Source organism: Pipistrellus hanaki, assembly GCF_964339955.1.
Source record: "Pipistrellus hanaki genome assembly, chromosome: 21".
Taxonomy (NCBI): Eukaryota; Metazoa; Chordata; class Mammalia; order Chiroptera; family Vespertilionidae; genus Pipistrellus; species Pipistrellus hanaki.
In genome coordinates, this window is record NC_140523.1 from 7,600,913 (window position 1) to 7,624,561 (window position 23,649).

The 23,649-nt window shown below is 52.0% G+C and overlaps 1 protein-coding gene across 2 annotated transcripts; it reads left to right on the forward strand.

Annotated features, from left to right (window-relative positions):
- Nucleotides 1–320: 320 nt before the first annotated feature.
- On the forward strand, nucleotides 321–23,607 carry MORF4L1 (mortality factor 4 like 1). Of its 2 annotated transcripts, XM_084869260.1 has the most exons (13): nucleotides 321–563; nucleotides 7,549–7,595; nucleotides 9,854–9,921; nucleotides 13,078–13,194; nucleotides 14,801–14,887; nucleotides 15,789–15,869; nucleotides 16,250–16,275; nucleotides 17,585–17,673; nucleotides 18,561–18,662; nucleotides 19,712–19,800; nucleotides 20,449–20,621; nucleotides 21,128–21,212; nucleotides 22,941–23,607. In XM_084869260.1, exons 1-13 carry the CDS (start codon nucleotides 524–526, stop codon nucleotides 23,023–23,025), a joined length of 1,089 nt encoding a protein of 362 aa, XP_084725386.1. In that variant the 5' UTR covers nucleotides 321–523; the 3' UTR covers nucleotides 23,026–23,607. The 2 variants fall into 2 exon arrangements, with proteins under 2 accessions (XP_084725386.1, XP_084725387.1); XM_084869261.1 differs by lacking the exon at nucleotides 13,078–13,194 and having other exon boundaries at nucleotides 322–563.
- The last annotated feature ends 42 nt before the right edge of the window (nucleotides 23,608–23,649 follow it).

Here is a 23,649-nt window from a genome sequence, read left to right on the forward strand (position 1 = left end):
ATCCGCAGGCCACGTGGACTAGCAGGGAGCCTGGGTCCATCATGGTGGGTTCAGTCCAGGCCTTGGGGGGGCCTAGCGCTGCCCACGCCCTTTCCTTGCAAGCCGCCCCCTCCTGGGGGCCCGCGGCCTGCACACACTGGGCCTTTCCCGCTCCCTATCGCCCCACAAACCTCCCCCCTCGCGCACCCCCGACACCGCCCATAATCAGGGAATGGAAGAGCGAGTGAGGAGCGGCCGCCGGAACTACAGTTCCCAGCATGCCCCGCGCGTGCGTGGCGGCGGCGGGGCGCAGAGCGCGAGCGCGCGCGCGTCCGTGGGCGGGGCGCCTGGCAACGCGGCTGCGCACTGGCGGCTGCTGTGAGGTGTTCGGGCGCCGGCAAATCGCGCCGCCCGGGATGTAGAGCGGGCGCTGCCGTCGGCGTCTGACGCGCAGCTGGGTGGGGTGGCGAGTGGGGGGCGGTCGTCGGGGTGGTGGTGGGAGAAGGAGGCGGCGGCGGCGGCGGCGGCGGCGAATCCCTCATAAATGGCGCCGAAGCAGGACCCGAAGCCTAAGTTCCAGGAGGGTGAGTGCGGGCCCCCGCGGCGGCGGCGGCGGGTAACGGGGTAACGGCGGCGCTTTGTGCGGAGGCGCATTGCGGCGCGGGGCGGGCGGGGAGGCCGGGGCCCGGGGGTGCGGGCCTCTCCCGGCGGCTGCGGTGTGGGAGGCGGCGGCGGGGGAGCCGGCGGGGGGCGGCCGGGCGCCATGGCGGCGCGGAGGCGGGAGCGGCGGGAGGGGCGCGGGGCGCGGGGCGCGGGCAACGGCCGGGGCTCGGGGCGCCGACGTGGGTGGGGGCGGCGGGGGGAGGGAGATGCGGGGCCCTCGGGGCGGGCGGGGCGCGCGGGCGGGAGAGCGGCGCCGCGAAATGGCCGCCGCAAGATGGCGGCCGCGCCTCCCGCGCCCCCTCCCCTCCCGCGGGGCGGGCGCCGCTTTGTGCTGCCCGCGGGGCCCGCTCTCCGCCCGGGGCAGCGGGCACGGCGCCTCCGGGTAACGGGGCGGGCGGGCTCCCCGGCGGAGGCCTCTGAGGAGCAGTGACTGGGAAGCCCAGGGAGTTCGTTTTACTTTATTTTTTATTTTTTTCGAACCTTTTACTTTGTTTTTTAAAAGTGTGTGTTTTGTGGACTTTTCTCTTGGAGGAAGCGGAAGGGGGTGGTGGGGAGGGGATCCTGGAGGGGCCGCCTCCAGCGCGCCCCCTGCTGGCGGCGGCCGAGCGCTCCGCCCCCGGGCCTGCGCCCGGAGCTGGGATTCGAACCGGCGACCAGCGGGTTCCCGGATGAACGCCGAACCGCTGAGCCACACCGGCGGGGCCCGGGAGTGTGTGTGTATTTATTGTTTTTTAAAAAAAACTTAAAAATATATATATATATTTAGAAGAGGCCGGTGTGGCTCAGTGGATAGAGCGCCGGTCTGCGGACTGAAGGGTCCCGGGTTCGATTCCGGTCAAGGGCGTGTACCTTGGTTCCGGGCACATCCCCAATGGGGGGCGGTGTGCAGGAGGCAGCTGATGGATGTTTCTCTCTCATCGGTGTTTCTAACTCTCTATCCTCCTCCCCTCCCTTCCTCTCGGTAAAAAACCAATAAAATAATATTTTAAAAATATATTTATTTGTTGACAATACATGAAGGGAGAGAGAAAAGCATCCATGATGAGAGAGAATCATGGATCGGCTGCCTCCTGCACGCCCCCTAGTGGCGGCGGAGCCCAGTACCCGGGCATGTGCCCTGAGCTGGACTCGAACCCGGGTCCTTTGATGCCTGGATGAATGCTCAACCACACACACCTCCTGGGCCCAGGGAGTGTGTGTTTATTCATTGGCCTTTATTTATTTATTTATTTATATTTTGTAACTTGAAAAAAACCCACATTTTTAAAAATTGATTTTAGAGGGAGAGGGAGAAAAACACCCATGATCAGAGGAGACTCATGGGTCTGCTGCCTCCTGCACGCCCCCTACTGGGGACCGAGCCCGCTCTCCAGGCATGTTCCCCTGGGCGGAATCGAACCCGGGACCTTTCAGTCTGCTGGCCGACGCTGTAGCCAGCGAGCCACACCGGCCAGGAGTATTCATTGGCGTTCGATGGGCAGGGCTTTGGGCCGAGGGTGCAACCTGGCCGCCCCCTCCTCCTCCTCCCCAGGGCAAGACAGTGCTTTGATTTCACAGTAAAGAAGGGGAGGCCTGGTCGTGGGCTAAAATGGCAGTAAAACGCTTTAAAATTCCCTTGTTGCCGAAACCGGTGTTGCTCAGTGGGTAGAGCGTTGGTCTGCGGACTGAAGGGTCCCGGGTTCGATTCCGGGCAAGGGCATGTACCTTGGTGGCGGGCACATCCCCAGTAGGGGGCGTGCGAGAGGCAGCTGGTCGGTGTTTCTCATGGATGTTTCTAACTATCCCTCTCCCTTCCTCTTTGTAAAAAGTCAATAAAATATATTAAAAAAATAAAAATAAAATAAAATTTCCTGTTGTTGGGCATGTGGGTTCTTGCTTACCATGGAGGTCCAGAGGAATTTGTTTCTAGCCGGGATTTTCAGACTAGAGTGTTCTTTAGGATTGCTTATAGGATCCTATGTCCCAAACCTAAGTGTGTTGTAAAACTGACATTGAAGAAGTTTTTAAGGGAAATTAAAAAATACATGTTTTTGTCCTGGCTGGTATGGCGCAGTGGATAGAGCGTCCGCCTGCGGACTAAAAGGTCCCTGGTTCGATTCCGGCAGGGGGCAGGTGCCCAGGGTGCAGGCTCGATCCCCAGTGTGGAGCGCGCAGGAGGCAGCCACTCAGTGATTCTCTCTCATCATGTTTATCTCTCCCTCTCCCTTCCTCTCTGAAATCAGTAAATATATATTTAAAAAATACATGTATTTATTTTTTTAGGGAGGGGGAAGGGAAAGGGACTGAGAAACATGAATGAGGAGGAACATCCCGGAGCGCCCACCTCCTGTGCGCCCTCTACTGGCGATCGGCCCAGGACGCGGGCCTGTGCCCGACCGAAAATCCAACTGGTGGCTCCTGGGTGGATGATCAGCCGCTGAGTTATACCTGCCGGGCGCGGGGTTAAGGGCCATTTAAAAAGAAAATTTTTTTTTTTTTTTTAAGAAAAACTTTTTATTGACAGACAGGAAGGGAGAGGGATAGTTAGAAACATTGATGTGAGAGAGAGAACGATCGCTAGCTGCCTCCTGCGCGCCCCCTACTGGTGATGGGCCCGCAACCCGGGCATGTGTCCTTGACCGAAATCAAAACCCGGGACCCCTAGCCGGACCGGTTTGGCTCAGTGGATAGAGCGTCGGCCTGCGGAGTGAAGGGTCCCGGGTTCGATTCCGGTCAAGGGCATGTACCTCGGTTGCGGGCACATCCCCAGTAGGGGGTGTGCAAGAGGCATCTGATCGATGATTCTCATCGATGTTTCTAACTCTCTATCCCTCTCTCTTCATCTCTGTGAAAAATCAATAAAATATATATTTTTAAAAAACACCCCGGGACCCTGCAGCCTCTTGGCCGCTCTATCCACTGAGCCAAACTGGCCAGTTGTTTGTTTTTTTCTTTTTGTCTGTTTTTATGATTGGCCTCCCTCCCGTGGGTTTATTTTTCTTGGTGTTTTAGAGCAGGGGTTCTTAATCTGAGTCAGTGCATGTGATTCAGAAGATTCAAAAACTTGGACCAGGAAAATATTACCTAACTGAAATTCACTTTGGTATTTCAATTCGGAATGTGCACCTCCCACCCACCCCCCTTCACAACAACCCAGTAGTATTAAGTAGTATTAGCGGTATGTTTTCCTATTCTTCGAATTAAAGCTGTTGGAGATATGTGCTCCTCATGACCAGAATGTTCTGTGTCAACTGCGTCAATGCCATAGATAGCGTGCCGTTTTGCTAACCTGTCAGTGTAGGTGGGTTCCTCGGTAATACTGTGTGCGGTACGTTTTTGTGAAACATTCTAGGGAGAGGCTTATGGGCTTCCGCAGACTGTCAGGTGGTGACAAAATCCCTCCCACAGGAGGCACGGCCTTCAGGAGAAAGCATTAAATTCCAAACTACACTGAGTGGCCAGGTTATGATGATCTCTGAACCCATAATCTGGCCACTGTGTGAGAGTGTGTGTGTGTGTGTGTGTGTGTACACACATTAGAGGCCCCGGTGCATGAACTCGTGCATGGGTGGGGTCCGGCCAGCCTGGCCAGGGGATGGGGACATGGCGGTTGGCCGGCCTGCCTGCTGGTCGAACTCCTGGTCGAGGGGACCATTTGCATATGAGCCTTTTATTCTATAGGAGTTGCACTGAGTGGCCCGATTACTATGCGTTCAGAGATCATCACTATCTTGCCACTCAGTGTAGAGGGATGTAGGGTGAGGGGTGTGGATGACAAAGGAGAATCCCTGTGCTGCTAGAGTGGTGTTTTATCTTTTTTTTCTTTTTTCTTTTTTCTTTTTTTTTAATATATTTTATTGATTTTTTCAGAGAGGAAGGGAGAGAGATAGCTAAAAACGTCGAGAGAGAAACATTGACCAGCTGCCTCTTGCACACCCCCTACTGGGGATATGCCCGCAACCAAGGTACATGCCCATGACCGGAATCGAACCCGGGACCTTTCAGTCCGCAGGCCGACGCTCTATCCATTGAACCAAATTGGTTTCGGCCGGTGTTTTATTTCTTAAATCCTCACCCAAAGAGTGAGGATATTTTTTCCTTTTTTGGGGGGGAATGGGGGGAAGGGAGGAAGGAGAGAGACAGACAGACAGACATCCATGTGAGAGAAACACTGGCTGCCTTCCGTAGTACCCCACCAGGGGCGGGGATGGACTCTGCAACCCAGGTATTGCCCTTGACCTGAACTCGAACCCGAGACACTCCCCTGTGCAGGTCTGAGCCGCCACAGCGAGGCTGCGTGGGGAGTTAGAGGAAAGGGGAACCGGTACCGTTAAGCAGGGCTTTGGAAGCTCGAGTCTCTGTCCTCCCATCACTCCCACGTGTTTTCTGCTCTTGGTCCAAGCTGGGTTGCATAAGTATAATAAGAAATTACAGTTGTTTATGTGACGAGTTCAGAGAATACCTTGTAAGGAAGAGGAGTATCCTAACGGTGTAATAAAACACTGCCCGAGGACTGACCTTATGTAATGCTGCCAATTCGAATGGCCGGAAATAGTCTTTTTTGCAATTCTTTTAAACTGGAGAGTATTTTTCTCACTTCCTAGTGGGACAGCACGTGTTATATGAGCAGTTGTTAAGCACAGTGTTTTGCATCGGATTGGCCTTCGTGTAAAGAAAACTGGGGTCCGTTTCCGGGGGGGCCTTGCCTGGCCGGGACGGGACGGGGCTGATGCCGGCCTGGGAGTGCGTCCTGGAGGGAGCAGGGGTTCGCGGTCCTGTGGGTCGTTCAGCGGCGAGCATTGATACCAGACAGCAGTGTTTCCCAAACTTCTGACACGTGTGTACCCTTCTATAATTTTCGTATCGCTGAGGACCCCCGTACTCATGAGGACGTAGAATGAGGCGCAGCTAAGCACGGGGCAGTGCATATCCCCACCAAACTCCGGTGCCACGCGTGCCCCCACCAGACTCTTCCCGCACCCCTGGGGGCACGCACTCCACACTTTGGGGGACCTGCCGTAAAGGATACAAGCGGAGAAAGGGTTGCAGTCATACCCGGTGCAGTGGTTGGCTCCGCTCCTCAGCCGGCTTCCCTTGGTTTTCAACAAACGACGAGGGCCCTGCAGCCAGAATGGGGTCAGAGGGCTTTACCCTCGGTGCAGCTGGCTTGGGCAGCTGTAGCCGAGAGGATGGGGGGTGAGGCCTTTAGGGTGCCTTTAGGCCCCCTGGAGAGAAACTGAGATGCAGGTCAGGTCTTTTTGGTGCTGCTGCTGCTTGGCTCTGTGCCTTACCTGTGCCTGGGCTCCTGGCCCACTGTGCCCAGCGATGGCTCTGCCCAGGTCTCTCAGCCCCAGACGGGCACTCAGTGCCTGCTCCATGGCTCTGTAGCATCTTCTGAGATGGACCTGAACCCCCTCCCTCCCTCCCTCCTCCCCCCCTCCCTCCCTACCTCTCCCCTCCCCCCCCTCCTATCCTGGTTCTCCTGCACTCGGCGCTCTGCTTCGCTGTCCTGACTTCTCTCGGGTTTGGTTCGGGCGCATTCAGTGACCCCGGCCGCCGGAGACTGTGGCCTCTCCTTCTCCTGTCTGCACCGGGAGCTCTGAGGGGCCCCCAGCCCCAGGACGTGTCCTCAGGGGGGACCCCTCAGGAGTCCTGTGGCAAAGGTAATCGGTAAAGCCACTGAGTCTCCTTGGAGAGGGTCTGGTACGTTCTCTGGTGAGTCTCTGGTCACTCATTTCAAACACTGCTCCGGGAGATCTGTCAGTTGGGAATCCTGTGCAGAATCAGGTCACGTTTCATCACGTGACATGTAGGCATCATGGTCTGTAATTTGCACGTCTACCTTTACATGCTTACCCGGTGCTTTAGTGACGGCCATTGCTCCTGTGAAAGAGGAGTGTCCCTCCGCTTGGGCCTTTGCCTTAACCTTGGCAGCAGCGCCTCCGTCCCTCTCACTGTTCATGAAGATCGTTAACATGAACCTGGGCCTGTAAAACCATCCGCTTACTGTCCCGGCTCCCCAGCAGCCTGACGGCCTAACAGGCAGGTGCAGGGGGACCCGGGTGAAGGTGTGGGAAAGGAACAGTCAGGTTTGCTGTGATATTTCAGGTTGGAGGTTTTGAAGACTTGGAAAAGCAGCAGCGATGTGTTTATAAGGGAGACTGCTCCGGCCTCTTCAGAACTGAGTGGATGGCTATTTCAATGATTTCAGACCTACAGGGGCTGAGTGTGCGGGACTTGCCTCCAGGGGTCTGTGTAAACCACGGGAGACTCTGTTCCTACCACAATCACGTGATGAAACGCTGACGGAGCCGCCTGCCTGCGGGACTGGCCTCCCGGCCCTCTGTGTTCCTCAGTCCTGCGAGTCTTGACGGCAGGTTCACGGCCTGTGAGCTCCAGGAATCGGGACGCTTTTGTGTGTTCTGGGTTCATTGAAGCAGCCCCGTGCCCAGAACACGGGTGATGAGCACACTGAAGTCATGAACACGGGCCTCTTCAGAGACAAACCCCCAGCCATTTCTGATACGCACGGCATTTCATTTAATGTGCATTGTTTCACTGGCTTTAATTATAATACAAAGTCTGGAGGCGGAGCTACAGTGAGAGCATGTGGTTTTACACCTGATACATACATGTTCGATGTTGAAAACAGCCACCTCCAGCAGGAAGCGCAGGCTGTGTGTGCCTGCAGGTGAGAGGCGGCGGGTGGTTTAACCAGATGGCACTCTGATACGTGTGCCTGTTGTTACAGCAGACACGGAGGTGTGTGGTTGTAGGGCACTCAGTGTTAGCATTGAGCTAAACTACGAAATAGGCAAGTTTGGTCTGCAGTGGGGATCCCGCGCGGCCGCCCACGTCCCTGGGTTTATGGGCTCGGTGAGCCCTGCGTGAGGAGGCGTGACCCTAACCCCTGCTCTTCCCTTCCAGGCGAGCGGGTGCTGTGCTTCCACGGGCCCCTTCTCTACGAAGCCAAGGTAGGGAGCCGTTTCCCGCAGGAGGACCCGGGGACGCTGGTGAGGGCCCAGGGGCCTTTTCCCCGGGCGTGCGGAGTCCGCCCTCCTGGGGGGTGTCCTGCTTCCTGGGGGGCCGCCCCCTTCTCCCAGGAGCCGGAAGGAGCATGTGAGCAGAGAAACTGGTTATTGATGGGAGGAGCAAGAGCATCTGTAATTCAAGACTTGTGAGAAAGCACTACCAAGATCAAGTCTATTTTTTTTTTTTTTAATATATCATTGATTTTTTACAGAGAGAAAGGGAGAGATAGAAACATCGATGGGAGAGAAACATTCATCAGATGCCTCCTGCATGTCATCCACTGGGGATGTGCCCGCAACCAAGGTCCATGCCCTTGACCGGAATCGAACCCGGGACCCTTTAGTCCGCAGGCCGACGCTCTCTCTACTCAGCCACACCGGTTAAGGCTCAATTTTCTTTTTAATTCCTCATCTGAGGATATTTTTCCATTGATTTTTTAAGAAAGAGTGGAGCCAGGACTGGTTTGGCTCAGTGGATAGAGCTTGGTTGCGGGACATCCCCAGTAGGGGGTGTGCAAGAGGCAGCTGATTGATGAGTCTCTCTCATCGATGTTTCTCTATCCCTCTCTCTTCCTCTCTGTGAAAAATCAATAAAATATATATTTTTTTAAAAGGTGAAAAGGAGGGGGAGAGAGGAAAACATTGATGTGAGAGAGACATACTGATTGGTTGCCTCCCACATGAACTTGACCAGAACTGAACCTGGGACCCTTCCGTCTGCAAGCAGATGGTCTTCCCACTGAGCAAGACAGTCTAGGGTTCAAGGTCAATTTTATTTTTATTAATATATTTTTCCCCCAAGGTCAATTTTATATGCAATATGCTAAGTATGCACTGAGCTAATGAAATGCACTGAGCTGACATTAGAAATGAGTACGTTTAACTTGTATTTGTTGTTTTTATGGCAAAGTTTGAATCCTCAGGGGGCTCTCTTTCCTCCACCTGTGTGTGCTGCGGTGATTAAAAAAAAACACGATTTTACAATTAGGCAAAGGTGAATGGGATAATGCATTCCAGAGTCAAAACCATTTCTAGTACTTTCTGTTAACTTCTTTAGGACAAATAGTAGGATGTGACTCTTTTAAACAATTGTGTGTTTTGTTTTGTTTTTTAAGAAAATGAGTCAGGGTATACAAAACAGCAAGCTATATATGTTTAATACTTTCCTTGATTATTTTTGAGAAGGAGGCAAGGGGAAGGGATAGAAGCATCCATCCGCTGCTGCCTCATGCACGCCCCCTGCTGGGGATGGAGCTCCCAGCCACACCGGTCATGGCAGGGAACAGCTCACATTTCTGGTTCCTCCTTGTAAAGAGTTTTAAATTAGAATCCAGGCCTGCTGGGGGGGCTCAGTGGTCGAGTGTCAGTCTGTGAAACGGGAGGTCACGGTTTGATTCCCGGTCCGGGCACACACCTGCGTTGTGGGCTCAACCCCTGGGGAAGGACACGCAAAAGGCAGCCGGTCCACGGTTCTCTCATCACTGATGTTTCTCTCTCTCCTCCCTTCTCTCTGAAATCAATAAAAAAATAAACAATCTAAAACCACATGGTTACCACTTGTCATAGTAAGCAACCTCCTGTGTGCACCCAAATATTAAAAAAAAAAAAAATTAATGTATTTTTATTGATTTCAGAGAGGAATTGAGAGGGAGCTAGAAACATCAATGATGAAAGAGAATCGTGGGACGGCTGCCTCCTGCACGCCCCACACGGGGTCAAGCCCATAACCTGGGCATGTGCCCTTGGTTGGAATCGAAGCTGGAACCCTTCGATCTGCTGGCCCAGCGCTCTATCCATTGAGCCACACCAGCCAGGGCCTAAATATTCTATAGCCTTTCCATAAGCTAGGGAAACTTATTGAAATTACAGTTTCTGGCTATTTAGACTTTGAGAAAGTGGAGACTACCACTCACGAGCCGTTTTTGGGGAGCTTGTCCAGCCCTTGCCTTCAGGGGGAGGGGCCCCCTCGTGCTTATGGCTCTCTGCTTGGCTCGACTGACTCCAGCAACTGGTGACATTTCTGCAGTTTTAGAATTCTTGCTGCTCACAAAGTTTCCATCATGCCCTTGTGGAGGGTCACATTGTGGGGGTTCATTTTGGCCACCTCAGGGTTTAAGTGTAGAAAGAATCTTGGGAAGATTGGATATTTTAAAATCATCTCTTTAATATCTCTGAGTGACATTTTTTCTTTTTTCTTTCAGTGTGTGAAGGTTGCCATAAAGGACAAACAAGTGAAATACTTTATACATTACAGCGGTTGGAATAAAAAGTGAGTATTAGGTCTTTAAAAACAATCTTCTTATAATTTTTAAAGTAACGAGTACCATAGACTGGCACAAACATGCTTCTTAATTGTACAGTTTTAACATGACATAGTTTACAACAAGGGTGAGCCATTTGAGTAGGATGGAAATAGGATAGAAATTAGGGTGCGGCCATTTTTTTTATTTTATTAATGTATTTTATTGATTTTTTACAGAGAGGAAGGGAGAGAAATAGAGAGAAACATGGATGAGAAACATCCATCAGCTGCCTCCTGCACGCCCCCTACTGGGGATGTGCCCGCAACCAAGGTCCATGCCCTTGACCGGAATCCAACCTGGGACCCTTCAGTCCGCAGGCCGACGTTCTATCCACTGAGCCACACCAGTTAGAGCCAGCCATTTTATTTTAAATTTTTTGGAGTAGTAATTCTTGTGTTTTAGTATAATGTCTCTGACCATCATTGGTCAACCAGCTAACCTTTTTTGGGTTTCGGTACACTTTATTTTACACTTATTTAATTTCTCCCAATCGCCTTTTACCCACTCTGCCCTCTCCCCCCCTCTGACCCCCTGCAATCACCACACTGCTGTCCATGCTGTCTCTTTTTTCTTTTTTGCTCAATCCCGCCACCCTGCAACCCTCCCCTCTCCTACCTCTCTTCCCGTTCTGGAATATTTTAGGATAGTTTGAGATATATGTATTTATTTTTATTTTTTTGCTCTTAGCACAAACTCAGTCATTATGTATGTTATGTCGAGTAGTTATAGTCAAAGTGAGTTGGATTTTTCTACCTAGAAAAGGGGAAGGGATAGGATTGTCTGACCTCCAAGTAATGATGAACTTAGGTTGACAGGTGTGATTTCATGTATTTCAGTGTTCCCACATGGCTCACTACAGACACAGGCATTTCATTACAGAACTTAACTCTCCACCTTGGCAAGTTAGTGTTGTTTTTTAAGATAGAAGATTTTTATTGATTTCAGGGAGGAAGGGAGACGGGGAGAGAGATGGAGAGAATCATGGGCTGCCTCCTGCAGGCCCCACTCTGGGGATGGAGCCCACAGCCTGGGCATGTGCCCTTAGCTGGAATCAAACCCGGGACCCTTCAGTCCGCAGGCTGACACTATCCACTGAGCCACACCGGCCAGGATGAGAGCATCTTTTTAAAGGGGGTGCGTTGGCCTGTGCTGGGAGTGGACAGTGGGTAGATTGAACACCCAGCACTCCAGCTGGTGTCCCTCTTCAGCATCAGCCCGTGCACCCGGGCCCACAAATACCTCGCCTGATGGTTTACTCCTTGGGGTGCTCGTGGTTTTTATCGCGGGAGGTTTTCAGTGACTGTTGGTTAGCAATGGCAGTTCATCTGTGTGCCCGGTGTGTGTGGTCCCTGCTCTCCCTGGCCCTGCCCCTGATTGGTCGGCGCTCTTGATGCCGGGCTGTGGTCTTGTTCCCACAGTTCCCTCCCAGGGGGTCAGATCATGAGGAACGTTTTCCACAAATGCTTTTTCCGCCAAAAAGAGAAAACACAGCAAAACAAAAAACAGACCCGAGCCTTTCTCCACTGGTGTAGCCGTAGGAAGGTGGGATCCGAGGCCGTTCTGGCACCGGAGGAAATCCCCAGTTAACGGTCATGGAGAGACTCCTGATAACAGGCAGGGAGCGTAGCCTCTGAGCTTCACTCTTTCGTAATACCGTGTTTCCCCGAAAATAAGACCTAGCGCAACTTTGGGAGAAAAAATTAATAAAAGACACTGTCTTATTTTTGGGGAAACAGGGTACGTGTTTCCATAAGACTGTGTGTGGGTGTGTACAGCCTAGAGAACGGGCTGTAAGTGGTGATTCTAGTTTAAGAAATTGGGAAAGTACTAAATTCCTACAGTTTCTCATTTCACTGCTTCAGAATACATTAAGAACGCTTTTTCCTTTGTAATGTTAATAGTCCAGTTTTGAGCTAATTTTACATCAAATATTAAGTGGTTCTTTGAAATTGAAGAAAAGCGGCGATAAATATTAGAGCTTTATTAATAGCTTTGTACATATACCGAGGAACCGTAACATACCGAGGTGTGCTTTGTGGTGTTTGCTATGTAGGTAAATAGGTGTGAGTCTGAAAACGCTCATCCTTCGTATTTGGGGAGCCTTCAGGAAGCCCGTCCGAGGGGGGTGCTCAGTGCCCCCAGCCTCCCTGGCTGTGCGGGCTCCTCCGAGCCGCCTTCAGCGAACCCCTTCGCTTTCCTGCACGTAATCCACGCCCGCAGTTTGAGTATTTGCCCGCGAGCTACGGCCCCATAAGCGGCCGTCACGTTTCTCAGAGCCAAGCACGCCCTTCCTTACCCCGTGGTCAGCGAGGGCCTCAGCTCCTGGCAGACAGAGACACGCCGAGTGACTGTTCTTTAGATCAAAGTGCTTTTTTAATTAAATTTTTTAAATTAAAAAAACTGGTTAACTTTAGGTAGGAGAGAGAGAAACACTCATGTGTGCCTCCCCTTATTTTTAAAAATATATTTTATTGATTTCTTTACAGAAAGGAAGGGAGAGGGATAGAGAGTGAGAAACATCGATGAGAGAGAGTCATCCATCAGCTGCCTCTTGCACACCCCCTACTGGGGAAATGCCCGCAACCGGGGTACATGCCCCTGACCGGAATTGAACCTGGGACCCTTCAGTCTGCAGGCTGACGCTCTATCCACTGAGCCACACCGGTTTCAGCTGCTTCCTCTTATTGGTGCATGCACTGGTTGACTCTGGCATGTGCCCTGACCAGGGATCCGGCCGTCCCTTGGGGAATCAGGGAGGCGCTCATTGTCAGAAGGAGGAGGGGATTGCAGGGTTCTCAATGAGCTGTGTGGGGAGTAAAAGTGGGCCGGTTCCCTTGAATGGAGAGCTAATCAGAGCAGCTGTAGTAGATGTAAATCAAACCCTCATTTCCCAAATGGTTTGTGGGCATCTTACGTTTAGAAAATCATGCAGCCAAAGCTCAGTCCAAACTGGGATCTCCTTAGACCGCAGTCAGTGCAGAGGTGGCTCAGAGCACGCCGGGTGAGGCCCCTGCGTTCCCAAGCCCCCCGGGACTCCGGACCCAGTTAGGTTGTGCCTGAATCTGTAGTGTCGGCTCGTTGTGCGCTGGTTACTGAGACTCTGTGCTGTGCTTCTGCATCAGAGGTGCGGGGCGGCCCAGGCGCTCTGAACACGCGTGGAAGACACGTGAGGATATTGTAGCCCCTTTTCCTGTTGCTGAAGGAGCTCCCTCAGTACACCACCCCCTCCTCACCTCTAGGTAAATGCATGTTTTCACCTTCTTCCGGCATCGCGGAGGGTGGTGGCAGTCCTGGTCCTCCGGCGTCCCTCCCCGAGGTCAGGGGCAGCCACTGGCTGACCGAGGACACGCCCGGTGTCGGAGGGAGCTCCCTCAGAGGAGGAAAGAGGCCCCGGCCGGCCAGCGAGCCCCTAGGGGGCGCTGCTCCCCGCCCGGGACAGCACCCGGCAGGCCCGGGTGCGGCGTGGCCCGTGGCTGAGCGGCCGCTGGGAGCCGGGAGGTGGCCCTCCTGTTCCCGGTTGGGCCAGGCATCATGCCTTGTTTTTTAGACCATTATCATCTGAGGATGCGTTTTTCTTAGATTCGAGAGCGAGGAGGGGGGGGGGGGGGAGGGAGAGACAGACAGACAGACAGGCATCTATCTGTTGCCTCACACACACACCCAGACCAGGGATCAACCCAGGACCCTTTGGTGCGTGGAACAATGCTCTAACCACTGAGCCCACCAGCCAGGGCAGAAACCCTATTTTGAAGGAGCGTGTTTAAAAAAAATATATATATATATATATATATATATTGATTTTTTTAAAGAGAGGAAGGGAGAGGGATAGGGAGAGAAACATTGATTAGCCGCCTCCTACACACCACCTACTGGGGATGTGCCCGCAACCAAGGTACACGCCCTTGACTGGAATCGAACCTGGGACTCTTGAGTCTGCAGGCCGACGCTCTATCCACTGAGCCACATGGGTCAGGGCAAGGAGCTTTTTTCTAGCCGCCAGCACGCCTTAGCAGCCAGCTGTTTCACAGAGTGGGCGGGGCTGCGTGTAGATGTGAGAAAGCCCTCTTTCCAGTCCCGCTATGGAAGCCAGTCCGTTCCTTTGTGAGGGAAGGTTCAGAGGGTGTGGTCTGAGAAGCCATTGTATGTGTGCTTCATTCCCAGCGTCAGCCGGGTCCATCTAGTGGTCATGAGTATTGTATGTCTCCTAGTATGTTGCTCACATACCTCGAGTGTTTATGTTTTTGTGTGTTAAACTCCGATGTGTTTTACCTGCTGTGACATGGGTACTGTTATCCTCATTTTAAGGTGATGGGATGAAGGCACAGAATTCTGTAACTGCTATTACAGCTAGGAGCCACTTGGTTTTCTTTAAAAAAGCTGCTTTTTATTTTTAATTACAGTTCTTTAAGGTGTCTTCATTCTGTGAGATAACTGTTAGGGACACGCCACCTGGTTCCTGAGGTCGCTCTGTGCTGGGCTTCCTAATCTGAGTGCCATGGGGCCCAGGCGCACTCAACACGCTGTGACATGCCAGGCTCCGCTACATGCCAGGCTATTGGTACATGCCAGGCTATTGGTACATGCCAGGCTCTGTTAATGCCAGGCTCTTGGTACATGCCAGACGCGTATGCTGTTTTGAGAAGCGATTGAATAATTTGCTCTGCACTCTGGCAGTTAGAGTGGGAATGTTGCTTTTGAGATCGGGAAGTTCCTTCCCTCACAGAAGGGTGACTTCCGCTTGAGTCCTCGTTCATCCCCAGTCTGGCCTCGGGGATTTCTAAAGAGTGACTGGACAGTCTGCGTGGAGGTGACGCTGCTTGGATGACGTTGCTTTTCTCTCTGCAGCTGGGATGAGTGGGTCCCCGAGAGCAGGGTGCTCAAGTACGTGGACACCAACCTGCAGAAGCAGCGGGAGCTGCAGAAGGCCAATCAGTAAGTGCGGGGCCCCTGAGGACACGGGGATAGGGCTTTGGGTTCATGTTTGGGGGTGCAGTGAACAGGGCATCACGCTAGTGGCCTGGCTTCCCAGTGATTCCTGGCGCTTGCCAGCTGCTGAGGGACGGCTGTGGCCTCACGCAGCCAGAGGCCTCCTGGGAACGCGGGCAGCACAGCTGTGAGTTCCCGAATCAGTCCCTGGAGGAGGCGGGAACGCGGGTGTCGCTGGAAATTCCTGTAGTTGGCAAACACTGTCATCTCCCTTGTCGGCTCAGGAAGGCGCAGCTGTGTGGGAGGTGATTAAGCATTGGGGGCGCCCCGTTATTAACCTGCAGCTGTAGAAGCACCCTGAGAAAAGGAACCCAAAGACTGGGCGGTCTTGTTTCATTTCAAAGCTGAAATGTAGGTCAAAATTGGAAATAAAGAGATCAAGTAAAACATTGGGATTAGTGAATTCCAAAACAAGTGGAATTTTCGATCATGAGAGTAATCTACACTAATAAAAGAGTAAGATGCAAATTGACTGTACCTTTGTGACGCCCACCAGCCAATCAGGAGTGAGTATGCAAAATAACCGAGCAAAGATGGCAGGTTAATTTGCATACAAGCATTGCGCAGCCCAGGACAGGTGTGCCCCACCGCCCCGGCCACTCCGGGCCTCTGGACAGCGTGGGAAGGCAGAAAGGCGCTCTGGCTGGAGTGAAGGCAGTGCCAGCAGCCAGGGGAAGGCAGGCCCATTCTTGCACGGATCTTCATGCATTGGGCCTCTAGTCTATTATAATCACCTTCTACATTTACTTTTAACTTTGCTAGGTACAGAGAGCAAATTCTTAGGTCTCGAGTTATTTTCCCACCTAAGGACTCGTTTTACGACGCCGTCATTGCGCTTGCTTTGCAGGGAGCAGTATGCAGAGGGCAAGATGAGAGGGGCGGCCCCTGGGAAGAAGGCGGCGGGACTGCAGCAGAAGAGCGTGGAAGTGTAAGCCAGGCTCCCCGTGTCCCCGTGCCCGCGGCCTGGCGTGCCCTCACCCTGTGCTAGGGCTTATGGGTAATAGAAGCTGCAAGAGGGTAACTTTCTTCTTTCTCTTTTTTTTAATTCTCACCTGAGAATATTCTTTTCTGTGGACTTTTAGAAAGAGCAGAAGGGGAGGAGGCAGAGAGAGAAACCTCGGTATGGAAGGGGAGGAGGAGGGGAATTGAACCAGCTACCCATAAGAGTCCTGTGTCCGAGCAGGAAACTCCTGGCCTGCTTTTATCATTCAGGCCGCGTTTCCCTGGGAACGCACCCTGATTAAAGGAGTTGGAACGGAGGCAGCTTTACTAGCAATAATTATATGTCCTTCTCCCTTCTCTTTTCAGGAAAACAAAGAAGAACAAACAGAAAAGTAAGCATATTTTGTTAAAATTATTTTACTTTTATAATATTGAATTTTATTTTATTTATTTTTAATATTTTATTGATTTTGTACAGAGAGGAAGGGAGAGAGATAGTTAGAAACATCGATGAGAGAGAGTCATCAATCAGCTGCCTCTTGCACACCCCCTACTGGGGATATGCCCGCAACCAAGGTACATGCCCTTGACCGGAATCGAACCCGGGACCCTTCAGTCCCCAAGCCGACGCTCTATCCATTGAGCCAAACCTGTCTCGGCTATAATATTGAATTTTAAGTTGGTTTAAATTTAAGTTAGGTTTTTAAAAAGTCATTTACTTATCATTTTTAAAATGTTTTGTTGATTTATAACAGAGAGAAAGGGAGAGGGATAGAGAGTCAGAAATATCGATGAGAGAGAAACATCCATCAGTTGCCTCCTGTACGCCCCCCACTGGGGATATGCCTGCAACCAATGTACATGCTCTTGACCAGAATCGAACCCGGGACCCTTCAGTTCTCCGGCCGAGGCTCTATCCACTGAGCCAAACCTGTTAGCCATTTGCTTATTATTCTAATGTTTTACTGATTTCAGAAAAAGGGAGGGAGGGACAGATGGAAACATCGGTGGTGAGAGAATCATTGACCGGCTGCCTCCTGTAGGCCTGCTGCTGGGGAGTCGAGCCCCAACCCTGCGGGCCATGTGCCTTGACCCATGCCTGGGGTCACAGTTGTGACCTCCCGGGTCAAAGGTCGATGCTCAGCCGCTGGCGGGAGCTTTCCTTGGAGTGAGCTCCTGTTTACTGATGGCCCCAGAGTGGCTCAGATGCGGCTCAGAGCAGCACTGTGGACCTGACCCTCGTTTTCCAGGGAGAAGCCCGAGCAGTTCCTTCCATCGTCTTCATTCTCACGGACTCCCTGAAGATAGCTGTAGAGGGCAGTGTTATAGATGTTCATGCAGCTTACATTTGTGGTGGGAATGTGATTCTTTTTTTAGAGGAAGCGAGAGGGAGGAGAGAGAGAAACATCAATGATGAGAATCATTGATTGGCTGCCTCTTGCATGCCCTCCTCCCCCCATTTGGAATTGAGCCCGCAACCCAGGCATATGCCCGTGACCAGAATTAAACCCGGGACCCTTGAGTCTGCAGATTGATGCTCTATCCACTGAGCCACACCAGCTACGGCAGAATGTGATTTTTTAACGTAGATTCAAGTAACACCTCTGTCAGGGAAAAGTGAAAAGAAGGTGTGTTCTGAGAGCTTTTTCTTAGGAAATTGTCATTTAATCGTTGAAAAATCTCTCTCCTTCCATGTTTCAGCCCCTGGGAATGGAGACGGTGGCAGCACCAGCGAGACCCCTCAGCCTCCTCGCAAGAAGAGGGCGCGAGTGGATCCGACTGTGGAAAACGTGAGTGTCCTTCACCATAGCAGCGCCCGTGGCGGCACAGGGAGCGTCAGGACTCGTCCCAGAGCCCTGACAGCGGGCTCACTGCCATGGCGACACTCCTGGTGGGACAGAGGGCGTGTGCATGTGTGTAATTCTAGGTGTGTCTTTGTTAGATACCCTCCCGCCCCCAGCTCATCCGATGTTGGTGAGTGTTGGGTTTCTGCACACGATTTTTTTATTTTTATTTATTTTATTGATTTTTTACCGAGAGGAAGAGAGAGGGATAGAGAGTTAAAAACATCAATGAGAGAGAATCATCCATCAGCTGCCTCTTGCACACACACACACACACACACACACACACCCCTCGGGGATGTGCCCACAACCAGGGTCCATGCCCTTGACCGGAATCGAATCCGGGACCTTCCAGTCCGCAGGCCGACGCTCTATCCATTGAGCCAAACTGGTCCCAGCCATAGCTTACCTTTCTGATGCTGGGGTCACGTGGCAGTGGTGGTCTTACGCATGGCATGTTCTGGAAACAAGGCCCCATGAGGAGCCATTGATGCTTCCTGGTGGTCAGTACTCCTCATTGTGTGTTGTACCTCTGAGTGAGTGTGTGCGGGCTGCACATTGAATGTCCACGAATAGGGAAACTTACCAACAGCTCCGCGGTGAGCACAGAGCGGTCACTTCCTGAAGGTAAGGCACTCACTGAGGAGTTGCCTTCACGTGAAAAACCCCCGAATTAACTGTTTTCTGTCCAGAGGAGATTCCGTTTCTCAGCGGCCGCTCTGTCTTCTCATTCGGACTTTGAAGAGACAGTGAGGCGGCCCTGAGCCCGGAAAGGTGCACGCCCAGTGCCTCCCGGGCAGACAGTCCGCTCACAGCGCCCGCCTTCCCCGCAGGAGGAGACGTTCATGAACAGAGTGGAGGTCAAAGTGAAGATTCCCGAGGAGCTGAAGCCGTGGCTGGTGGACGACTGGGACCTGATCACCCGCCAGAAGCAGGTAACGGCCGCGATGTGCGCATGCTCTCCCAGACCGCTTCCGGGGTGAAGGCGTGTGGACTGCACGGCGGAGGCATCCCTGTGCATGCTGTGACTCAGAGCGTGTTTGAAGATAAAATTCCATACAGAAGAGTTTATTTATTTTATTTATTTATTTATTTATTATTTTAAAGTACATTTTATTGATTGTCCACAGAGAGGAAGGAAGAGGGATAGAGTTAGAAATTGATGAGAGAGAACGATCAGTTGCCTCCTGCACACCCCTCACTGGGGATGTGCCCGCAACCAAGGCACTTGCCCTTGACCGGAATCGAACCCGGGACCTTTTGGTCTGCAAGCCGACGCTCTATCCACTGAGCCAAACTGGTTTTGGCATGAGCCGTGTTTTAAGTGATGGACAGTGCTTTTACCTATTTTGTAGTAAACATTATTGAGTGATCTTTTTAAAACACATTTTTATTGACTTCAGCGAGGAAGGGAGAAGGAGAGGGAGAAACGTCAGTGATGAGAGAATCATTGGTCGGCTGCCTCCTGCTCACCCCCTACTGGGGATTAAGCCTGCAACCCGGGCCTGTGCCCTGACTGTTGGTCAAACCTGCGACCCTTCAGTCCACAGCCTGACACTGTCCACTGAGCCAACCCGGCCAGCTCTTGAGGGATATATATTTTTTATTATTAAAGCTTTGCCAGTATAATTCTAATGTAAAACTGATAAAGCTTGTACAGTAGGTCCTCGGGTTACATCGGAGATCTGATCCTACTGCGTAACATAGTAACACGATTTTCGCCGTGAGTCAGAACCCACCTACGTAAGCGCCTGCGTCACTCACGTGAGCACAGACACAGCAGTGATGAAGTGAAACAGTAAAAAAGTTTAAACTAAAGTAATTTCTGACCTTGTGGTAAATAAATAATAACACAAAGTACATATGTACATATGGTGGAGCGACAGAACTTTTTTTATAAATAGGGATAGCGATGTCACCACGAAACGATGTACCCAACGTAACGGGGGACTGCCCGTATTTAAGTGCATTTCTTGTTTTCCAGCTCTTTTATCTTCCTGCAAAGAAGAATGTGGATTCCATCCTGGAGGATTACGCAAATTACAAGAAGTCTCGCGGGAACACGGATAACAAGTAGGCGCATACTCCTGTCTGAACTAGATCCAAAGAGACTTCTTTCATGTTTCCAAGCAGTCTTATTTCCAAACAGAGAAATGTATATTTAAAGAAAATGCCACCAAACACCAGCAAAATAGACTTTTACTGGCTGGACAGAGGGTCTGGCTGGCAAGCTTTTTGTTACAGAGCAGATAGTAAAACTTTAGGTAAAAAGTATAAAAAACCATTTTTAGTCTGAGGGCTTTATTTGTGGAGTTGTTTTTAAAAATATATATATATTTTATTGATTTATTACAGAGAGAATGAGGGATAGAGAGTTAGAAACATCGATGAGAGAGAATCATCCATCAGCTGCCTCCTGCAAACCCCCCACTGGGGATGTGCCCACAACCAAGGTACATGCCCTTGACCGGAATCGAATCTGGGACCCTGCAGTCTGCAGGCCGACGCTCTATCCACTGAGCCACACCGGATAGGGTGGTTTTTTGGGCTCTTGCTAGATCCCTTTTTAAAACTGTTTAGTAAAGATTTCATCTTATTTATCTATTTATATTTTTTTACCCTTACCCTCATCTTGTTATGTAATCTTTTACTTAGTCCCCGGCAGGCATGTTGATTGAATCAGTGGCTGTTCGGGTGTCAGCTGTTTGTGCTCCTGTGCAGGGAGTACGCGGTGAACGAGGTGGTGGCCGGCATCAAGGAGTACTTCAACGTCATGCTGGGCACGCAGCTGCTCTACAAGTTCGAGCGGCCGCAGTACGCCGAGATCCTGGCGGACCACCCCGACGCGCCCATGTCCCACGTGTACGGCGCGCCGCACCTGCTGAGGCTGTTCGGTAATCCGGTGCCACTCCCCCCGCGCCTTTCGTTAAAAAAGGCTTTTATAGAGGGATAGAAACACCCTTAGTCAGCTGCCTCCTACACACCCCCTTCCCCATGGAGCCCACAGCCAGGCGTGTGGCCTGACGGGATCGAACCGAGACCTGGTTACCGGGCTAACACCCTCCACCGGGCCACACCAGCTGGTCCTTCTCTCTTCCCTCCTCTTCTCTTCCCTCCTCTTCTCTTCCCTCCTCTTCTCTTCCCTCCTCTTCCCTTCTCTTCCCTTCTCTTCTCTTCTCTTCTCTTCTCTTCTCTTCTCTTCTCTTCTCTTATCAGTGACATCAGCAGTGACACCACATAGCGTTCTAAAACACTGCCTTCCCTTTGACCTTGAGCCTGATGTTATTATCTAAGTTTGTTACATCTCTGAAAGGAGTTGATGACGGGTGTGTTTGCCCCCATGAATAACATATGCGCCTCGTGCCCCTGGGTGTGACTGACGAGTTGTTCTGTCTGCCAGTCCGCATCGGCGCCATGCTGGCCTACACGCCGCTGGACGAGAAGAGCTTGGCCCTGTTACTGAATTACCTGCACGACTTCCTCAAGTGAGTCCCGGCGGGCGCGCTTCTGAGAGTGTGTGTGTGTGTGTGTGTGTGTGTGTGTGCGCGGGGACACACACACACACACACACACACAACGACCGGGACCGGCTCAGTGTCGCACCTTGAAGCGGGTGCAGGGGTGGATGTGGGGGCCTCAGGGCGCAGGTGGCCGTTCCGGGGAGGGCTGGCAGCGGCTGGCGGTCTGGAGGAGACAGTCGGATCCGCGCTGTCACGTGTGAAAACTGGCGAATCAAACACTTGAACTATTAGGCCAGCGAGGGGAAAAGTAGCGCAGTATTTAATGATTTTTATGGTGAGAATGGCCTTTACAACACAATAGGGGGAATGGTGGATAAATTTGACTACACATACTTAGAATTCTACGTGAGGAGACTCTGCTCTGAAAGGTGATGGGTGATGGATGCTGGCACCTGAGTATACAAAGGGGAGTGCAGTGAGGAGGAGACGGGCAGAGCAGGGAGGACACCTGGGAATCCAGACGGGGAAGTGATAGGACGGTCAGCAGAGGACAGTAAAGCATCCTTGCCAATGAGCTCAGTAAGAAGACTGAAGACCCGGGGAGGACTGTCCCATTGTACAGGCTTTGGGGCGTTTGGCGGTGCATGTTCCATTTCCACACGTGCATCCCCTGAGTCATGCCTTTGGAAGCTTATCCTATAGGAATACTGGAAAGCACCACGACTTCCAAGCAGGTTGTAATGGAGAGGGCGCTGGGACTCCCCTCGTTTGTAGAGAAACATTTTCAATTTTTTTTTTTTTTTTTTTTTACTAGATTTTCATTGGTTTCAGACAGGAGGGTAGAGGGGGAGAGAGAGAAACATCCATGATGAGAATAATGGATCGGCTGCTGCCTGCATGCCCCCCACTGCAGACCGAGCCCGAAACCCAGGCATGTGCCCTTTAATTTTTTACAGAGAGGAAGAGGGATAGAGAGTTGGAAACATCAATGAGAGAGAATCATCGATCAGCTGCCTCTTGCACACCCCCTACTGGGAATGTGCCCACAACCAAGGTACATGACCGGAATCGAACCTGGGACCCTTTAGTCCGCAGGCTGACGCTCTATCCACTGAGCCGGTTTCGACGACATTTTCAATCTTGACAAACATCAGGGGAAAATCCAGTTCTACTTGACAATGGATTATTTCATGGTGTGGTACTGGGAAGAAAGGGTGACATTTTCTATTGCTATTTCATACGTTCCTGTATTTGAATTTCCTTAACACCATATCCTATATAGTAAAAGCCTAGTGTGCAAATTGACCTCACTCCAACTCATAAGATGGCAGCCCACATGTGGACACAAGATGGCTAGCAGGGGAGGGCAGTTAGGGGTGACCAGGCCTGCAGGGGAGGGCAGTTAGGGCAATCAGGCTGACAGGGGACAGCAGTTCGGGGCGACGAGGCCTGCAGGGGAGGACAGTTTGGGGTGACCATGTTGGGAGGGGAGGGCTCTTAGGGGCAATCAGGCCGGCAGGGGCGCAGTTAGGCTGGCATGGGATTGGTTAGGTGTCGATCAGGCTGGCCGGCAGAAGCGGTTAGGGGCAGGCAGGTGAGTGGTTGGAAGCTAGCAGTCCTGGATTGTGAGAGGGATGTCTGTTGGAGAGGGTGCAGGCTGGGCTGAGGGACACGGACACACACGCGTGCACGAATTTCGTGCCGCGGCCCCAGTTCCGTGACGCGGGTTTGGAATGAGTGACGTGTTTGCAGGTACCTGGCGAAGAACTCGGCGACTTTGTTCAGCGCCAGCGACTACGAGGTGGCCCCCCCCGAGTACCACCGGAAGGCCGTGTGAGCCCGCGGGTCCGGCCGCCCCCCGTCCCGTCCTGTACAGACGCCGTCCTCGGAAACGTTAGTGTATCAGAGTCCATGTTGTTTTCTGTTGGATTTTAACAGAGAAATAAAAGGGGTTCCAGCTCCTTTTTCCTTTTCCTTCTCTCTCTTTCATTTGGAAGTCGCTGCCAGTGTGCGGACGGACAACAGAGACCCGCTCTCTGGTCTCCTATGCCTAGCGCCGAAGCTGCTTTCACGCTGGTGGCCCTCCTTTGACACTACGCACTTTTCTAAGACGTGTGATGCTCTGACAGACGCTGACCCCTAGTGCCAAAGGTTCTCGTGTACATAGCGCCCGCCCTCCGTCCGTGCTCCTTTTTTTTACGGTGCTGACGTAACGAGCTTCTCCGCAGGCCCCGGCCCGGCCCCGGCCCCGGGCCCCGACGGCCGAGGACGGCGGCTTGCTCCCGGTTTTGTATTTGTGTCTCATGCACGTTCTCCCACCATAGACGCAACGCCTCGCGTAGCCGCGGTTTTCTGGAAACGCCGATCTTTTAGGAATTGTCTTTCAGATCTCCAATAAATCTTTTCTTTAAATTTCAAAGCGCGTGTTTGTGTGGGTGCGTTACACGGCCTCCGAGTCTGC